This window comes from Camelus ferus, chromosome 12 (assembly GCF_009834535.1).
Source record: "Camelus ferus isolate YT-003-E chromosome 12, BCGSAC_Cfer_1.0, whole genome shotgun sequence".
Classification (NCBI taxonomy): domain Eukaryota; kingdom Metazoa; phylum Chordata; class Mammalia; order Artiodactyla; family Camelidae; genus Camelus; species Camelus ferus.
This window is the reverse complement of record NC_045707.1, coordinates 519436-536309: the sequence shown is the minus strand read 5'-3', so window position 1 is coordinate 536309 and position 16874 is coordinate 519436. Positions and strand designations below refer to the sequence as shown.

Here is a 16874-nt window from a genome sequence, read left to right as displayed (position 1 = left end):
ACTGAACTCACCTGGACGGTTCTTGCTGTTCCCCTGATGTTCCTGCAGTCAGCTGGCAAGTTAGCAAAACATCTGATTCACGGCCCTCCGGGAGCTGGCGAGGGAGTTGGGAGAGGTGAGCAACCAGTGAATACATTACGTGCTCAGTTACTGCCCGGGGCTCTCGGGTCCTCCTGGGAGCTCTGTCCGGTCGACACTGGAATCTCAGGTGTACATCTGAGAAGGAAATGGAGGTGCCGAATCAAAAGGGGCCCTTTCCCACCACCCTGGCTTCTGTGCAACTTTTGACACTCTGTAGCAGTCACCTGCCTCTTGAAACCAGGCATGACATAGGCAAAGTATTGAATTAGATGAGTGGTCTTCAGCCTTCATGTATTTATTCTTTGTCTCCAGTAGAGAACTCAGGTCTCTCCCTGATTGAAAAAAAAAAAAAAAAAAAAAAAAAAGCCCATCCTTTAGAGAAGTGTATAGACAGTCACTTATGCTATTTCTCAATAACAGCAAATTTTCAGGTCATAAAAACTTTTGGTGGTGGTGTGAGATGTAAATACGATTGCAATTGCAGTAGTACTTAAATACAAGCCTAACAATTTCAATAGCTGTTGAAATCGTAAGAATCCTACTGAGTACAAACTTTTACTCCTACGGTAACTGCAGCACAAAGATGTTAAGTTTAAAAATAGCAGTAGTTTTATTATCGGCTGCTGATGGCTTTCCATTCTTTCATGGCGGTGTGCGGATTTGAGAAGAAAGCAAATTCTCAGTATGTGGCTTGAAAATTCTGCACCCCACATCAGTGACTCCTTGATCTCCTTGGACCAAATGGCCAACTAAGTCCCTCCCATCCTTGAAATTCTACAAATGAGAATGATTATAAATTGATATGCTAGTGATAATGATTTGAGATATCAAGACAAAAGGACTTCTGAAAGGCATTCAGCTGAGAAAGCCCGGCTATAAATAGCTTCATTGCTTCCAAAGCACGTTACAAGGATTAACTAATACATGATTACAAAATGCTTTGACAAATGAAGTACCTTCCTAATGTTAATAGTATAATAACAGGGCTGCAGGATGCTTCTTTTGGCTTTCACTGTTAATTACAGTAATTAGATTTATTTTTCCAGACATGATTTTTAGTAAAATTTCATTTAAGGTTTGCTTTGTTACATCAAATCAGTTTTGCTTCTGTAGCGCACCTAATGACAGTGGGCATGCTGTATTTTAAAAGATAGTGAAAAAAACCAAAAAGTGCTCTGGGCACTCTCATATGCTGATGCTGGCACTAAAACTTGCTATAACCTTTTAGAAAGAACGTTCATAATATTTGCCGAAGACCTTTACCCTACATGGCTATTTTAGGGATTCTGAAAGGATATTCCTAACTACAGAAAAAGCTTTTATGAAATATTTGCTTATAATTATAAGAACTTGAATAATACTTACAAACAGCAAGTCTAAATACTGGAACATCTTCTTATAGTAAACCATGTTCTTCGTTGGCTTTAAAAAGTGTTATAACGTGGAAATGTAATATTTTATGATATAAAATAAGTGACAACACAATTCAAAAACGTATGCATAATGTCATTCCACTATATAAATACGTGTGTGACGTGCATACATATACACGTTTACATGGGCAAAATACAGGAGTTGAAAGACTAGCAAAAAATACATGAAAAATATAATTTTTATGTGTTGTGTTTGGGGTGGTAGAAATAAACGTAACCGTGGTTTTGTTTTCTCTTTACATATTTTTCTTGGTCATCTCATTCTGCAACCTCTATCATGAAGAAAAAAGGTGGACGAGAAAAAATACAAAATATATGAGAGCAAAGGTTGCCCTAGTAGGAAACAGCACAATATGTGTCTAGGTCCCCAGATGGAAGATTGTATAAAGAAAAACTGGGGAAATGCATGTAACTCCAATCCCAGTTGCAGATAAACTGGGAAGTTTAGTTCTTCTTCAAGGAAATGGAACTTTTAGTGAGCGGAGGGGGAAAATACATATATATATTTACTTAGCAACGAAGTGCTTACCTCCTGGGCAGGAGGGTAGACCAGCCTGTGAAAATGTAATACTTGTTTGCTAGGATGATCTACTTGCTGTCTCACTGCAGCTCTGTTGGCAGGAAGAAGCTGGGTGATTTCCCTTACTTTGCATATCAAGCAGCTGGTTTTGATGCTTTTTTTTAACTTGTGCCCCTCAAGAACGTAGAGGATAAAACAAGCATCTTTGTGAAAAGTATCTGCCTCTAATTGTCTTATTGCTTATTCAGGCTTAAACTTGTTACAGAAACAGATTCTAGATTCTAAATGGAGGCACCTAGGATTTGAATAAAGCAAAGAAACAGAAGTAGGTTCTGGTTCTGGCCTTTCCATCTAGGAACTGGTGACCCAGAAAAGTCACTGTACTTCTTGGAGCTTTGGCTTGTTCCCCAACCTCTCACAGAGCCCTGTTTTGAATAGCAGAAGAGGTAATGGATGTGAAACATTTCTGCGTTTTATTTATTGAACAGGAGGAAGGTAGTTCTCACACTGCATCAGGCTCTGCTCTAAGAGGTCCTCAGATACGAATGCACTGAATGTTCATCTAGCTTCATGAGGGCACTACCGTTACCCCCATTTTACAGATGGTGAAACTGAGAATCAGTCTGTGAAGTCATGGCTCAGGGTCACAGGGAGGCTGGGCAGAGCTGGCTTTGGACGCAGTCAGTCTGACTGCAAAGTCTGAGCCCTTAAAAAGTTACACTTTGAGTGTCATGTTCTTAATTTTAATCATCATTTTGGGTGACCATGTAGACATTGGTGTCACTCCTGTGATCTCAGTTACCATCTTCTTTTGTGTTGAGTGTAAATCATAGTTTTAAAGGTCTGGACGATATAGTGTTCTAGTAAGACTTAAGAAAATAGTGTGGGGGTAAGAAAAGAAAAGGGTGACTATGTGAGGTGATGGATGTGTTAATTAGCTTGATTCCAGTGATGATTCCACAATGTATACATACATAAAAATATCACTGTAAATATTTTCAAAATATTTAATACATACCTTAAATATATACAATTTCTATTTGTCAATTGTATCTCAATAAGGTTAGGGGGAAATAACAGGAAGGACATGTAATACCTTGAAGAGATAAAAGATCTATGCTGCATGGTCACACATGTGTATCTAAACCCAAAGAGAACAAATTCGTATAACTCAGGTGCCAAGGATGGGTCACTGTATTTTGGCCTTCATCTCAACTCTGTACAGTAGATGCCAGTATCCCCTCAAATGAGGAAACTGAGGCTCGGGGAGGGTAGACGGCTTGTTCAAGGTCACAGGTGAGTGAGTGATGCTCCTGGGGCTCCAGCCGTGATTCTGGCAGACCCTAGAACCCCTGCTGCACCTACCACACTGTGAGGCCTTTGATTTGCTCAGTTCTTCTCCATGGAGAGCTTTTCTGACAGGACACCGACTTGTCCTCGAATCTTCCCACATTGTCAAGGCCACTTGTCCTCCCTCCAACCAAGAGCTCAAACCGAAAAACCCTCATTCGGGCTGCTGGGTTTTTCTGCAGTGAGTTCCATTAAATCTCTTAAGTGTAACAGATTCACTGAGCATTCGAGTTGCTGTCACAGGCACTTTCTTTTTCTCAAATTGCAATTCCATTGTAAACTTAATAATTAAGGATTATTTCAGCTCAGATGCCCCTGCACAGCTTAACAGAAGCAGACCTTGGATTGCCTTCTAGGGTGGCTGTGGCACTTTTCTGACAAAATAAGAAAGGAAAAGCAAGGAGAGAGCTAAGGGTTTAATCATCTTTGCCTCTTTGTATTACCGTATTTATTGCATCCCAACCTGGAACAGGGGAGCAGTTAGGGAAACCAGAGGCAGCAGGAGCATTGCTCATTATAAGCAAAGTCTGGCTTCCTTCTTTGTTATAAAAGTGTGATCTGGTCTGAATATAGAACAGACCTAACGTCTGCATTGCTCGAACCCAAGCAAGCTACGTGGGACCCATCATCCGGGAAGACGCATCCTCGAGCTGGCCTGTTCAGGAGAAGCCTTTTCTCATGAGCTTAAAGCAGTGCTCCCAAAATACATATGGGAGTGGTGGTGACTGGAATCAAAGACTATTTTAGATGTTAGGCAGAATAAAAGTAAATAACATTGAATTGAGAAAATGATTCCTTCTGTAGTCCTTCTGAATGAGTTCTTACTGTCTTCAGTGGGTGCAGCTCACTTTGGTGTATGTAAATCAGTTCCTAACATCCGTCTAACTCTTGCCAATCTCCAGTCTGAACGACAGAGTAGGGTAGAGGCTCCTGGCCTTTGGCTGATGTGGAGAATGAAACACCATCATTGTTGCGGTTTGTCTGGAATTGTGGGATATTCTTTCAAGTGTGGGTGCAGTCAGGCTCTTTTTTGTCCTGATGAATTGGGTTTACCTTACAGCCTGAGGCCAGTTGCAGGCCTTGCCTACCTGGGCACTTTATCTGCTGTACAGCACAGCTCCCTAAGGAAAGAAGCCGCAACACAGCTGAGCAGACCAGGCCCCATTCCCCCTCCCAGACTCAGAGGTCAGACCGTCACTCCCGTCTCGGGCCAGTTAGGAAGTATTGGGATGTAATTCACACACCAGGAAATTCACTCTTAAAAAGTGTACAGTTAAGTGATTTTTCTTGTATTCAGAGTTGTTTCAACTCTCACTAATATCTAATATTAGACTGTTTTCAGCATCTCATGAAGAAATCCCTCCACCCATTAGCAGTCACTCCCCATTTCCCATCCCTCCATCCCCTGGCGACCACTGACATTTCTGCTTCTGTGGGTCTGTCTAACCTGGACACATCAGTGTAGTCGTGTGCTGTTTGTTCTTTTGTGCTTGGCCTCTTCTAGGTAGCGTAACGTTTTCAAGGTTCATCCGTGAGTCAGTACTTCATTCCTTTTCGTTGCTTAATAACATCCATTGCATGAAGATATTACATTTCATTTATTCATCAGTTGGTGGCCATTTGGGTGATTGCCACTTGATTATTATGAATGACGCTACTATTAAAGTTTGCATACAAGCTTTTGTGTGAATGTATGTTTTCTTTTCTTTTCTTTTTGTATATCACTTAGTGTGGAATTGCAGAGTAACTCAGCAATGATAACTTTATGCTTAATCTTTTGAGAAACTGCCAAACTGTTTTCCAAAGCAGCTACAGCCATTTTAACAATTGCACAAGTAACAAACAAGTGTTCCAGTATCTCCACATCCTTACCAACACTTATTATTGTCTTTTTTTTTTAAGCCATTTTAGTGGGTGTGCCGTGGTGTCTCAGAGTTCTGATTTGCGTTTCCCTAGTGGCTAGTGATGTTGAGCATCTTTTCCTACGGTCACTGACATTTGTATATTTTCTTGGAGAACTGACTGTTCAGATTCTCTGCTCAGTTTTTAACCTGTTTAATTGTCTTTGTATTGAGTTGTGAAAGATCTTTATATATTATGGTTACCAGTCTCTTATCAGACATATGCTTTGCACATACTGTCTCCCATTCGGAGGCTGTCTTTTTCACTTTCTTGATGGTGTGTTTTGAAGCACAAAATTTTTTAATTTTGATGAAGAGCAGTTTATCTAGTTTTTCTTTTGTCGTTTGGGCTTTAGAAGTCATACCTAAGAAACTATCATCTAATGTAATATTAAAAAATTTACTCCCACATCTTCTGCTAAGGGCCTCTACAGCCAACTTCTAGGTAATTGTGTCCGCTGTGAGGAAATTTGGATCTCTTTGGTAATTATTCATTTGTCCATTTATTCCTTCTTTCAATAAACAATTACTAGATGGTTATATTTACAAGGAACTGTTAAAAATCTGGGGAAAAGATTGTTAACAAAACGTAGCTCCCCATGCCAAGACTCCATCTAGCAGAGAACAGTTGCAAAAAATCTAAGTTTTGAGCCCTGAATTCAGTGGGAGGCGCTGAGGGCGTCTGACTCTGCGGAATGGCTTCCTCGGAGCCATGGTGTCTAAATTGAGAACAGAAGGCTAGAAGCAGTAAGGGAGGCAGCGTGTGGGTGGTTGTGGAAGAGTTGACAGCGTGAACACAGCCTGCAGAAGAACACAGCTAAGCCCTGGGACTGAGTCACGGCCAGGCACTTCCTAAGCACTGGGGTTGTACAGGGAGTAAACAAGAGAGTAGGTACTTTGTGAAAGCAAAGAATCTCTGCCCTAGACCGCTCACGTGCTAGTGGAGGATGGAGAATATGGAGATTTCCACTTCTAGTGAGTGATAGGAAGAAACCAAACAGGGCAGTGGGGCAGGGAGTGATGGGGGGGGGGTTGGATGGAGTGACCATGGAGGGCCTTCTTGAAGAGGTGACCCTTCAGTTTATTCCTGAAGGAAGGAGAGGAGGCAGTCACGTGCCGGTCTGGGGAGGTCCATGGCTGGAGTGCAGGAGGGAGTAGGGAGACGTGAGCTTGGAGAGAGCAGGGTGAGATCGTTGAACGTCCTGCTGATGAGTTAGACGGTTGGAATTGGGGCCGCCTTGATTCCAGGGGGCCCACGGGGGCATATGAAGGTGGGACCATCTGCTCGGCATTGGAGTCACAAGTGAAAGCTCGCGGGAGACCTTCTGGCCCACACTGAGGCGCGATGAAAAGTGGTCTGGGCCGTGTTTTCAGGTGCTTTCTCCGTGGCCGCAGGAGGTGCCGTTGACGGGACCCACGTTCTCGTGATGGTACCCCAGGTGGGGCGTTGGCAGAGCCGCTCCAGGCGTTCTTCCTCCCCACGATGAGCCGCTGCTGGGCAGCCTGCGTTTGACTGCTGAGGTGGGGTCAGCAACCTGTCAGGGTCCCGGTGGTCCCCTGGGCTGGGGCCCGAGTGTCCTCTGATTAAGCATTTTCCTAGTTGTCTGAGGGAACCTGCTGAGGCTCATTGCCCTCCTTGGCCATGCAAACACCTAGTTTAGCCCTGAAAGATGAGCTCCTTGTCTTTCTAAATTGACTCTCCCTTCTGGAGAGATACTTTAAATAGACCAGACGGAGAGCATGGAAGAGGGGGAAAGCCTTGTACCAGTGCCTGCAGCATCCTCCTCTGAGAGTCTGTTCCTCTCACCCACGCTGGTCCATCTTCTGCTCTGTAACCAGATTAAGCTCCTGAGTTACAACTTTGATCTGCTGCCTGCCAAGCCCCCCGACCTTATCTGGCTATCCTCTCTCTCAGAGAAAGAAACTCAGTGTTTAGGAATTCGCACGCTCTGGCCCAGTCTGTCATTAAGACTACCTCTTTTTCTTTTCATCCTCCCCATTCCTGGCATAGACTAAGTGTTCAATAAACACTGGTTTGTATGATCCACTCAAATAAGACTGTTGTTCTTTCACAGACACACTGTGGACTTTCCCACCTCTGTTCCTTTCCTTGTTCTGTGACATCGTGCTGAATGCCTTCCTCCCTCCTCCATCATTTCCCATCCAAAGGCCCAGTATACTTGCCACGTCGTCCATGGAGACGTCCTAGCTTCTCCACTGGCTTGAAGTGGTCTCTCCCACCCTCATACTCCTGTAGCTTGTGTGTTCCTCCCTGTGGAGCCGTCCTGTACAGTTGTGCAAGTTGTTCACTGTCCAACTCTAGGGATGCCTTCACCAACCATCCATGTCGTGTCTTCAGATGGCTTCCTGGGAGCTGTGCCATTCCCAGACTTGGCAGCTGTGCATGCAGCGTGGTCCCGTGGCACACCCGTGTTCTAATGTTTATGTGGGTGTTTGTCTTCTGTCTCTCTATCTCCGCCAGATGGAGCGCTGCCTGGAGAGAGGACTCTGAGCTCATCCATCGCCTAAATCCCTGTTCAGCCTCCCTTGCTGCTTGATAGCTCTTTGTTGGGTGTTTACTCATGCAACTCATTTGTGGTCTGTGGATAGAGGAACTAATGGAGGATACGTCATTTGAAAAGTGATGCAAATGCAGTAGAGAAAAGAACAGATTCATAGGCTCATGTTGATAAGAGTTTTCCTAGTCCATTTGGCAGCTACATGTAACAACATAGACTGGGTGGCACGTGAACAACAAAAATGTATTGCTTCTCTCAGTTCTAGTGGCTGGGAAGTCCAAGATCACGACCCCAGCATAGTCTGTTTCTGGTAGGTGCCAGCTTCCTGGTTGCAGACTGCAGACTTCTGTGTCCTCATGTGGCTGAAAAAGTGAGGTGTCTCTCTCTGTCTCTTTCTCTCTCTCTCTTTCTCTCTCTCTCTCTCTCACACACACACACACACACACACACACACACGGGCACTAAACCCTGTAGGTAGAACTCTGCCCCTGGGACCCAATCACCTCCCAAATGCCCGACCTCCCTGCACCATGATAGGCGTTAGGACTCAGCATGTGAGTTTGGACTGGGTAGCAACAAACATTCAGACCATACCAGTAGTTAACAGACATTAAAATCTTACTGGGTGCCAGGCATCTTGCTAAGCACCTTGTGTACATCACATGGCTCGATCCGCATGATGACCCATCATAATATTGCTTACTCACCATGATCGTTCCTGATTTGAAATGAGGAAATTGAGGCCTAGAGAGATGAAGTCACGTGCTTATGGTCACTCAGTGGTGAATGCAGCAGGGTTCCGACCCAGACGTTCTAGAGCAGAGCCCGAAACCTTGAACCATGGACGCAAGTGTACTGTCGGTGACTTCTACTTCTTCTGGTAACGTTAACAGAGACAGGGAAGGAGGGGCTTGGGCTGTCTCTTCCTGTTGTCCGAGTGTTTCTTGAGCCCCCACTGCTTGCTCACCTCTCTGCTGGACCCCGGGGATGGAGATGAAAAGATGGTTCCCGTCCTTGGAGGCCTCGGTGGAGAGAAGGCGCCCGGTGCTGGGGTTTGTATCTCGGTGCCTTGCTTTAGGTGGAAGATTTGCCTTTCATTTGAGGCACCGAGTTAGCAGGAAAAGGAAGGGTGAGACTGGGCTCACAGAAGGCTTTCAGGAGGAGAGGACTTACAAAGGGAATTTGGAAGGCTGAACAGGAACTCACGGGACCTCCAAGTATAGGGAGTGATAGTCCAGGGAGACGGAACAGCCCAAGCAAAGATACAGACAGGTGGAAAACATGATGTATTGGAGCAAATATGAGTAGCTTGGTCTGTTTGGTGTTGTTACCCCATGTCTAAAATTGTGTGGATAAAAATGTCAGTTGACAGCTACACAGATTTACCTTCACCCATTCTTGATAAGTAAGACTCCACTGCGGTTCCTGGGACGGGGGGATGGCTGTGCCCACGCTGAGGGCTGAAGGGACAGTCTGTCTTCCCAAGGACTGTGACTTCCTACCGCTGGCTTAGTGTTCAGGGAAGTCTATAAGCAAACACGCCATCACTCTCTCACGCCATCAGTCATCACTTAGGACTCCTGGCCACTTCTTACAGGGAAGCTGTAGGGCACACATGCCCCTTCCTTCTGGGCATAGACACTCTAGTGGGAGGATGTGCAGTGTTCAGGCTGTGGGTGCCATGGAGAAACTCTGCAGTGCTGATTGCTGCTTTGGGCCAATTATTCAGTCTCTCTTAACACCCTTGAGCACCTGTTATGTGTTTGGCAGGTTGGCCTTGGAGAGTAACTTCCTTTAAGTCCAGACTCATCTACCCAGCTCCACCTGCCTTTGCCACCATCGCCTTAAACTTGGTCTACCCAATCCCAGAACCTCGTCTTCCTCCAGTGTGCCTTTCTTCTTGTGCACCCCATCCTGGAGACGTCACCACCAACTCTAGAACCCCAGTGTCGTCATCTTCTTCCTCTCCATTTGCCCCCGTACCCGAGATCTCTTCTCTTGAAATCCCTCTGGATTCAACATCTTTGTTGCTCTTCCACAGACACTGCCTAAATCAGATTCTCATTTCACTTTCCTTTAGTCTGCTAAATGAAGTGTCCACCCCTCATCCCCTGATCTGCCCACTCTCCATCACCCATCCAACCATGCAGTACATTTGTCAAACTCCTAGTGCCTTCCAGGCACTGAGCTAGACCATGGGGCTCCCGTTTGAGCGTAACTGGCATGATCCTTCACCTCCCTGACCTCACAGTCAAGCGGGCTGTAGACAAGAGAACAGGCGGTCACAGCCTAGGGATGGTACATGGTCCTGAGATGCTGTCCATTAGGAAGGGCCCCTGAGCTGGTCGTGGGTGGTCAGGGAGGAATTCTAGGAGCAAATGATGGCAGACCTCAAAGGTAAAGGCTGGTGAGGGAGAACCAAATGGGGAATGGAGAGTGTGAAGGAGGGGGAAGGAGGAGGAGGAAGGAAGGGACAAGACCGTGAGATGCCTGAGAGCAGGGATGGCGTGTCTTACCACCATGTCCCCAGCATCCTGTTCATCACCTGCAAGTAGTAGGTGTTTAACAAGGTATTTATAGAATGAGCAAATGCAGGAGGGTTTCCTGCAGAGTAAACCATATAGGTAAAGGCCCAGGTGGAGAGAGTGCATGGGACCAGGGGGCACTGAGAGACGTCTGCATGGTTGGAAGTTAACGCAGGGCTGGGGAGCGACTGTGCGCTGTACACGGGGCTGAGCACTGTAGGGCTGGTGATAGTCATCCCCCTGCTGAAGCTGATGAAGTCCAGACTGCCCCGATGGGCGTTCATTGCTCCGCTCTAACCCCCGAATCCCTGCTGACCCTGTCCTCAACCACCACACTCTTAGCGCACCCTGGGCTCCAGCCACAGCCTCATTCCTCTCCTCGGATTGCGTCTCCTCTTCCTCTGCCTCCTGTCAAAGCCGGTTATCCTGTAGGGCGCTGCTTCCCCCAGCTCTTACACATCCTTCTGAGCCAGTCCCGCTCAGCCCTTCTTTTTCTTTCCTCTCCTAGAACCTTGTCACCACATTCCACCTCCTGTTTACATTTCCTTGTGTTTCTATTTAACTGTCTCTCTAAATAGCATGAGCCCCTTGAGGGTGGGGGGCCGAGGTCATTCTCATCTTTCGATTTTGCAGAAGTGCCCCTTTGTGGTGTTACAATTTATGCTGTTACTTCTCCTAGCACAGTGGTATTTATGATGATAGTTCTTCTGGATTGAACTCTTGCTCTGTGCCTGGCAGTCCCTCAGGAAAGGCATGTCTGCTGTCTGTCATTGTCCCACCTGTTTGTTATTGATATGCATCGTGTGTTGTACTTCTCATCTCATTGACCCAGTAGCCCAAGAGAGGAGGCTTCTCAAAACATTTTGCAGGATGAGGCAGCAGCCGTGTAGAGGTGTAAGTGACATGCTCAGAGTCCCCACTAAGAGATGCCAGAACTAGGCTTTGAACCCACGTCTGTTTGAATCAGAAGCTTTGCCCTTGTGTCATGCTGGCTTGTATTTTGGGAGCTGCCTCAGTATAGCCGCAGGTTGACTGAGGTAGAATGAATAAAGGCTTTAGAAATAGAAGCGAGGGCGAGATGATACCTGAGTGGGGGGAGCCCCTGATGGTGCCATCGTGGGTGCCTGGTTTTCTCTGGGGAGGACAGGACTCAGTGCTGTGCTGTGGGAGGGGGACCTTGCCAGCTCCATCCAGCCAGTCTAGAGACCTGACCCTTCTGGAACCAATGCCCGCACGTCCAAGTGGTAAAGATAAAGCATTGGCCAAATTGTTACATATGCTCTACTTAGGATTTTTGGAAACACAGATGCCCTAATAACTGGTAGGACGGTTGGCTTGCCTCGGGTGTCAGCAATGATTTTCCCTTCTGTGGTCCTCGGTCGTCACGTCCCTGAAATCCTGACTTTGGATGAGACGTCTTCTCTCCTTGTCAGCTCTGACACACTCACCAGTACACACTGGTTTGGTAACATGCCTCGTTTACCTTCGCGATCGCTGTTGGAAACTGGTTGGAAACTGGCCACGTTGTTACAGATCGGTAAGAGCGCGTTTTTGTGGCCGGAATTCAAAGGTGTCGATTCTCCCTCCTGACTCCTCCTCTCACTCCCGCAGGCGGAACCCCCTGCACTTCCACCTCATCGCCGACTCCATCGCGGAGCAGATCCTGGCCACGCTCTTCCGGACCTGGATGGTGCCCGCCGTGCGTGTAGACTTCTACAACGCGGACGAGCTCAAGGTACTGGAGGGCGGGCGAGGCGCCGCCTCGGTCTCGTCAAGCCAGGTGCTTTTCTTGTTTGTGGTTTAGAAGACGGCAGCAAAGACAGACACCTCAGCTCCCACCTGGAAGGGCCCAGTCTTTAACTAGGGTGTTTACCACTGGAATCCGATTTTACTATCTGAAGCATTAAAGTGACCTCTTCTTTAGCACAGAATGTGCGTCGGTCCCTGTAGTTCTGGCCACCTGCAGAAGTGGCCACTGGCCTGGTACATATCTAAAGGAGGCCCATGGTGACTTTAATCTCGAGAATTTTGTTACCAAGTGAGGTCAGTACTGAACTCAGGAGTCTGACGGACCTGGGTTTGAATTCGTATATTGTCATTAACTGGTCATAAGACACAAAATAAATAAGCTGTGCTTTCGCTGGGTCTGTTTTTCAGCAGCAGAAATGTGCTGACAGTACCAAGCTCACAGAGTAATTCAGAGGCTCAAACGAGAAAATGTGTGTGAAGGTGCTTTAAAGACTCTGCTGAGTAAATCTGAAGGGTTAATTGGGCCAGAAAGTTTCAACCAAACGATACTCATTTGACCGCATCATCCCCTTGCTTAAAATCCTCCCGTGGTGCCACGTTGCCTGCGTCTAGATTGAGTTCCACAGTTTGATTCAGAAGTCTTGCGTGTTCTGGCTCTTGATTCTTCTTCCCGTGTCATCTCTGGTCATTCCTGCAAATTCGCCTGTTACTCAGCTCTAAGAAACCACCTCTGGGCTCTCCGTTCTGCCTCCAGTGTTTGAGCCTTTGCCTATGCTTTGTTGCTTCTACCTGACACACCCTTCCACCTACCTTGTCACAACCCCCACTCGTCCTTCAGGACTCAGCTGCCTGGCCACCTCCTCTGAGAACTTTCCTTGACTTCTCCAGGAAAGAGGACGATGTTTTCTATTCACTTGTCTGTCCGCTGCTTTAGTTTAGAACCCTCTTATTGGAGGACAGGCCTGCGGTGCATCTTATTCTTTTCCCTGTTTTTGGCACATCTGTTGGTACCTGTAACGCTCATGGATTTAACAAATTGCTCTTATTAGTGGAACCTGTAACTCTGCAGAAATACACGGATGCTCTATCTCCAATCAACTTGGGGAGGACTAAACACCTAGGCATGAGGCTGATTCTAGCAAATTGCTTGTTTCCAGCCTTCTCGAGCCATTATCTTTTCATTTCAGAGCCATAACGTTTTAAATAGATCACAGAGATGCCGGCCGGAGTTTCTGATTTTCCCATATCTCAGGCTCAGAGGTTGATCGAGATGTTCAGAATTTAGCCTTTGGGGATTGTCGTGGTAATTTGTGTGCCATTCCAATCTATTCTGAGCTAAAATTGATTAACGCTCTTTAAAAGGGAAAAACAAAATTTAGCAAATTGCTGCGCTAATTAAGGTGAAAGCAAGCCACCGTGTCTCCCAGGGTCTTAGCGCCAACACCGTGGGGAGAGGCAACGGAGACGAGGAGCAGAATGCTCATCCTCCTTTCTTAGAGCGGTCCTGTTCTCGCGCCCCGTGCAAGCCTGGAGCCCCCAGCCTTTAAAGAAAACACCAAGTGGTTGGAGAAACCCCAACTTCATATCCTGTCTTGCCACTGAAGAACTATCTGATTTGGGTTCTGAGCCTTGGCTTCATCAGCTGTCAGATGGGTGGGATAGGACCAGCCCCCGAGGACAATGTTGACAGATACTGGGTTGAATGAGATGAGTCATGTAAGGGCCTGGCAGTGCCTGAAAAGCAGCAGGTTCTGGAAAATCCCTCATTCCCCTTTGCAGCCACAGCAATACAGTGTTAAAATCCTTTTGAGTGTAGGTCTGTGATGAATCCACAGGCAGTTTGGGGTTGAAAGGTCAGTCTCTGTGGCCTGTAACCTGCTCCTGGGCACCCCAAGGCTTCCATAGGGTCTTGGAGGAAAGGAGAGGGGTTGGGGGAAGATCAGAGCTCTGACTCCCTCGTGCCCATGGGAGTCCAAATATCCATGACTTTTACATGCTGGATTTGTGTCCATTTGAATGGAAGCCTCCGTGGCTTACAAAATAAGAACTAAAGATAATACACTCTGAGGTGTTCTAAAAGATGTCCGCTCCAGAGTCCTGCCCTTTGCTCTGACTTCTGCCGCCGGCTCTGCCCTGCCAGGTCCCTTACTTCCCTACCGCGTCTATATCTATCACCCACAGTCATGCGTCCCATGACTGCTGTCAGAATCCGGTAAGGACAGTGAGTGTGGAGGCACTGTGTTAAACATCATTATTCCATAATGCATGATAACAGTAGGAATAATGTGAACATAATTCTGCTCAGCAAACCCAGAACCGGGATCTGCCCACTCCCCCCAGCCTGGGCCTCTCCTGCTTCTGGCACCACCATCCACTCAGTTACTCATCCAGCAGCAAGAGTCTGCCTTTGATCGGTCCCCTTCCCTCACCTGCGTCTAACCACTCCAAGTCCTCCTTGTCTCTGTCTCCCTGGCCACCATCCTAGTCAGCACACGTGTGGTATGTTCCCCAGCACAGCAGCAGTGTTTTATCTTTTTTTATCCAGACAAGTCTCTTCCCTTCTCCTCATGCTCACTCCTCCTCCTCCTCCAAATCTCTTCTCCATTAGAAGCAAGAGTCAGCTTTCTCGAAAGCAAACCCAGCTGTGCCGTCCCCTGACTTCTGTGTAAAACCTTTGATGGTTTCCCAGTGCTTTTAGGATGGAGCCCACAGACCCTTAACTGAGTTGTGTTCCTCAGCACACTCTGGCTCCTGCCTCCTTCCGCCTTCGTCTTGTGTGGTTAGCACCATCGCCCACCCACTCAGTCTTCCAGTCTCCTGTGCGCCTTCCTTTCCACTGGGGCCGTTGCACAAGTCCTTCCTTCTGTCTGTTATACTCTGAGCCTTCTCTCCCTCGTTGCTGACTAATTCCACATTCCTGTGCTTAAGACTCCGTTTACTTAGGGGAACCTGCCCTGCCTTCATCATCTCACAGGGGCTCCTTTGTTGTGTCTTCTTGCAGGATCACATACATTTCTTTAGTAAACTCGCTGCAGAGTGTAAGCTGTCATGCCTTTGGGTAGGCTGGCAAATGTCTGTCTCTCCCCCAGAGTTTAGGCTTCAAAAGAACTGGGATCCTGTCTGTTTCTCCTCGCCCTTGTATCCCTAATGCCTGATGCGATGCCTGGTCTACGGAAACGTCTGCTTAATGAATGATACCCAGAAAACTCAGGGTTGGGTCCCTAAGAATCATAAAGCCATTAGGAAGGGGTTTCTTGGTCACTGTCAGGGTTAACCACAGTCCTGAGGCCGGTTGTGCCTCAGGGCACAGGCAGGCAGCCAGGTACTTGTCTACCAGCGACCCTGCAGTGGCAGAAATAAGGCGGCTGCATCTGTACCAGCCCCTTGTAAAGTCCCAAGAGCAGCCGAGGGACAGGTGAGTGTCCTTCCATGACAGGGACACTGGGGAGGGAGGCATTGAAACTCCACCCACTAGGGACGGATGACCACATGGCATCATGCTGTGTTCTGCACTCATGCTCGGGAAGCGTGCCGGGCGGTACCCTCAGCAGACACTTAAGACAGCCTCCCCCCGATATAGCTCTGAGAACTTGCCTGTACAGCTGTTGGAAACGGCGTTTCTCAGAACTGCTCCTGCGGGCCGCTTATTATATCTGTCAGCCCTGGAGGATGGAGTGATAGGGGAAAGGAAGTTATGAAGGATCGGTGCATGATGAAAAACGAACTGTGAGAAATTCGCCCTGGACTGGTACGCTTCCCTCCATAATGACCAATTAGTGTGGATTTGCAAATAGCGTTCGCTCAGCCTGCCCGCCCCCGTGGCCTGTGAGATGCTCATTGGTCTTTCTGATGTTTCCATGGCCCGTTCATTTCCGGCTCTCGAGTCCCCAGATCCACAGGCTACCAGGACGGAGTGCTCCCAGCCCCACTCCAGACACGCAGCTCCTGTCACCAGGGGAGGGAGGTGGAAGGAGGAGCAGGACGAAGACGCCACCTCCTTCCTGTGTGGAGCTCCATGGGTGGCTGCAGGCTGGCACTCGCTTCTCACAACAGCCCCGTGGGGTGAAGAGAGGGTATCATTACCTCCATCTCACAGGCAGTTTATAAATTGAAGCACGGAGTCAAAGGAGATTTGCCTTCAATCAGGCAGCTAATAAATGCCTAGAGTGCTATTTGATTTTTTTTTCCTTTTCCAAATGAAATGATGGGGGATACAGGACTGTGTAATTCACTAGACACGGAGAGGGGGTGGATCTGAAGGAAAGGTGGGAGCCATGGGCTACGGCCTCCAGGGGAGGAAGCTGGCACCGCTGAGTTGCACTTGAACTCAGAATTCCTGTTTTCGGTGATCTTGGACCCCGTAGGCTGTGGTGTAATCTCTCTGATTTGTGGGACGCTTTCTCTCTCGTGTCTGCGTGGTTCTCTCATGGAGCACTCTCCGTAACTCTGGGGATCTGTCCCACTCTGCTCCCCATTATACATATTGGGAAACTGAGGCTTAGGGAGGTTAAATAACTGACTCCGTCCGAATCTTCCATAGCTAGTACATGACGGCGCTGGGATTAAAACCCAGAACCGACTCCGTGATCCACGTTCTTTCTCCTATGTTCTGTTCCCTTCTCTGTGGCCCAACTTTAAGCTGAGATACGATAATTGTGTCTAGACAAGGGTTCTCTGAGCTCTCGGTGGTGTTCTTTTTCTGGTTGTTCCTGAAGAACAAATGCACTAAGCATGACCCCTCCATTTAAAGGCCCGTGGGGAATGGAGCTTCCTGCTGGGGACAAAAGCATCTCTTC

The 16874-nt window shown here is 47.5% G+C and overlaps 1 protein-coding gene across 5 annotated transcripts in view; it reads left to right on the top strand.

The window, feature by feature from the left end:
• LARGE1 (LARGE xylosyl- and glucuronyltransferase 1) overlaps positions 1-16874 on the top strand; it is a 491672-nt gene that overhangs the window by 238250 nt on the left and 236548 nt on the right. For all 5 annotated transcript variants that reach the window (XM_032492096.1, XM_032492097.1, XM_032492099.1 and 2 more), the window contains exon 5: positions 11941-12064. In XM_032492096.1, the coding sequence (XP_032347987.1) occupies positions 11941-12064 (124 nt within the window). The remainder of the gene's footprint in view (positions 1-11940; positions 12065-16874) is intronic.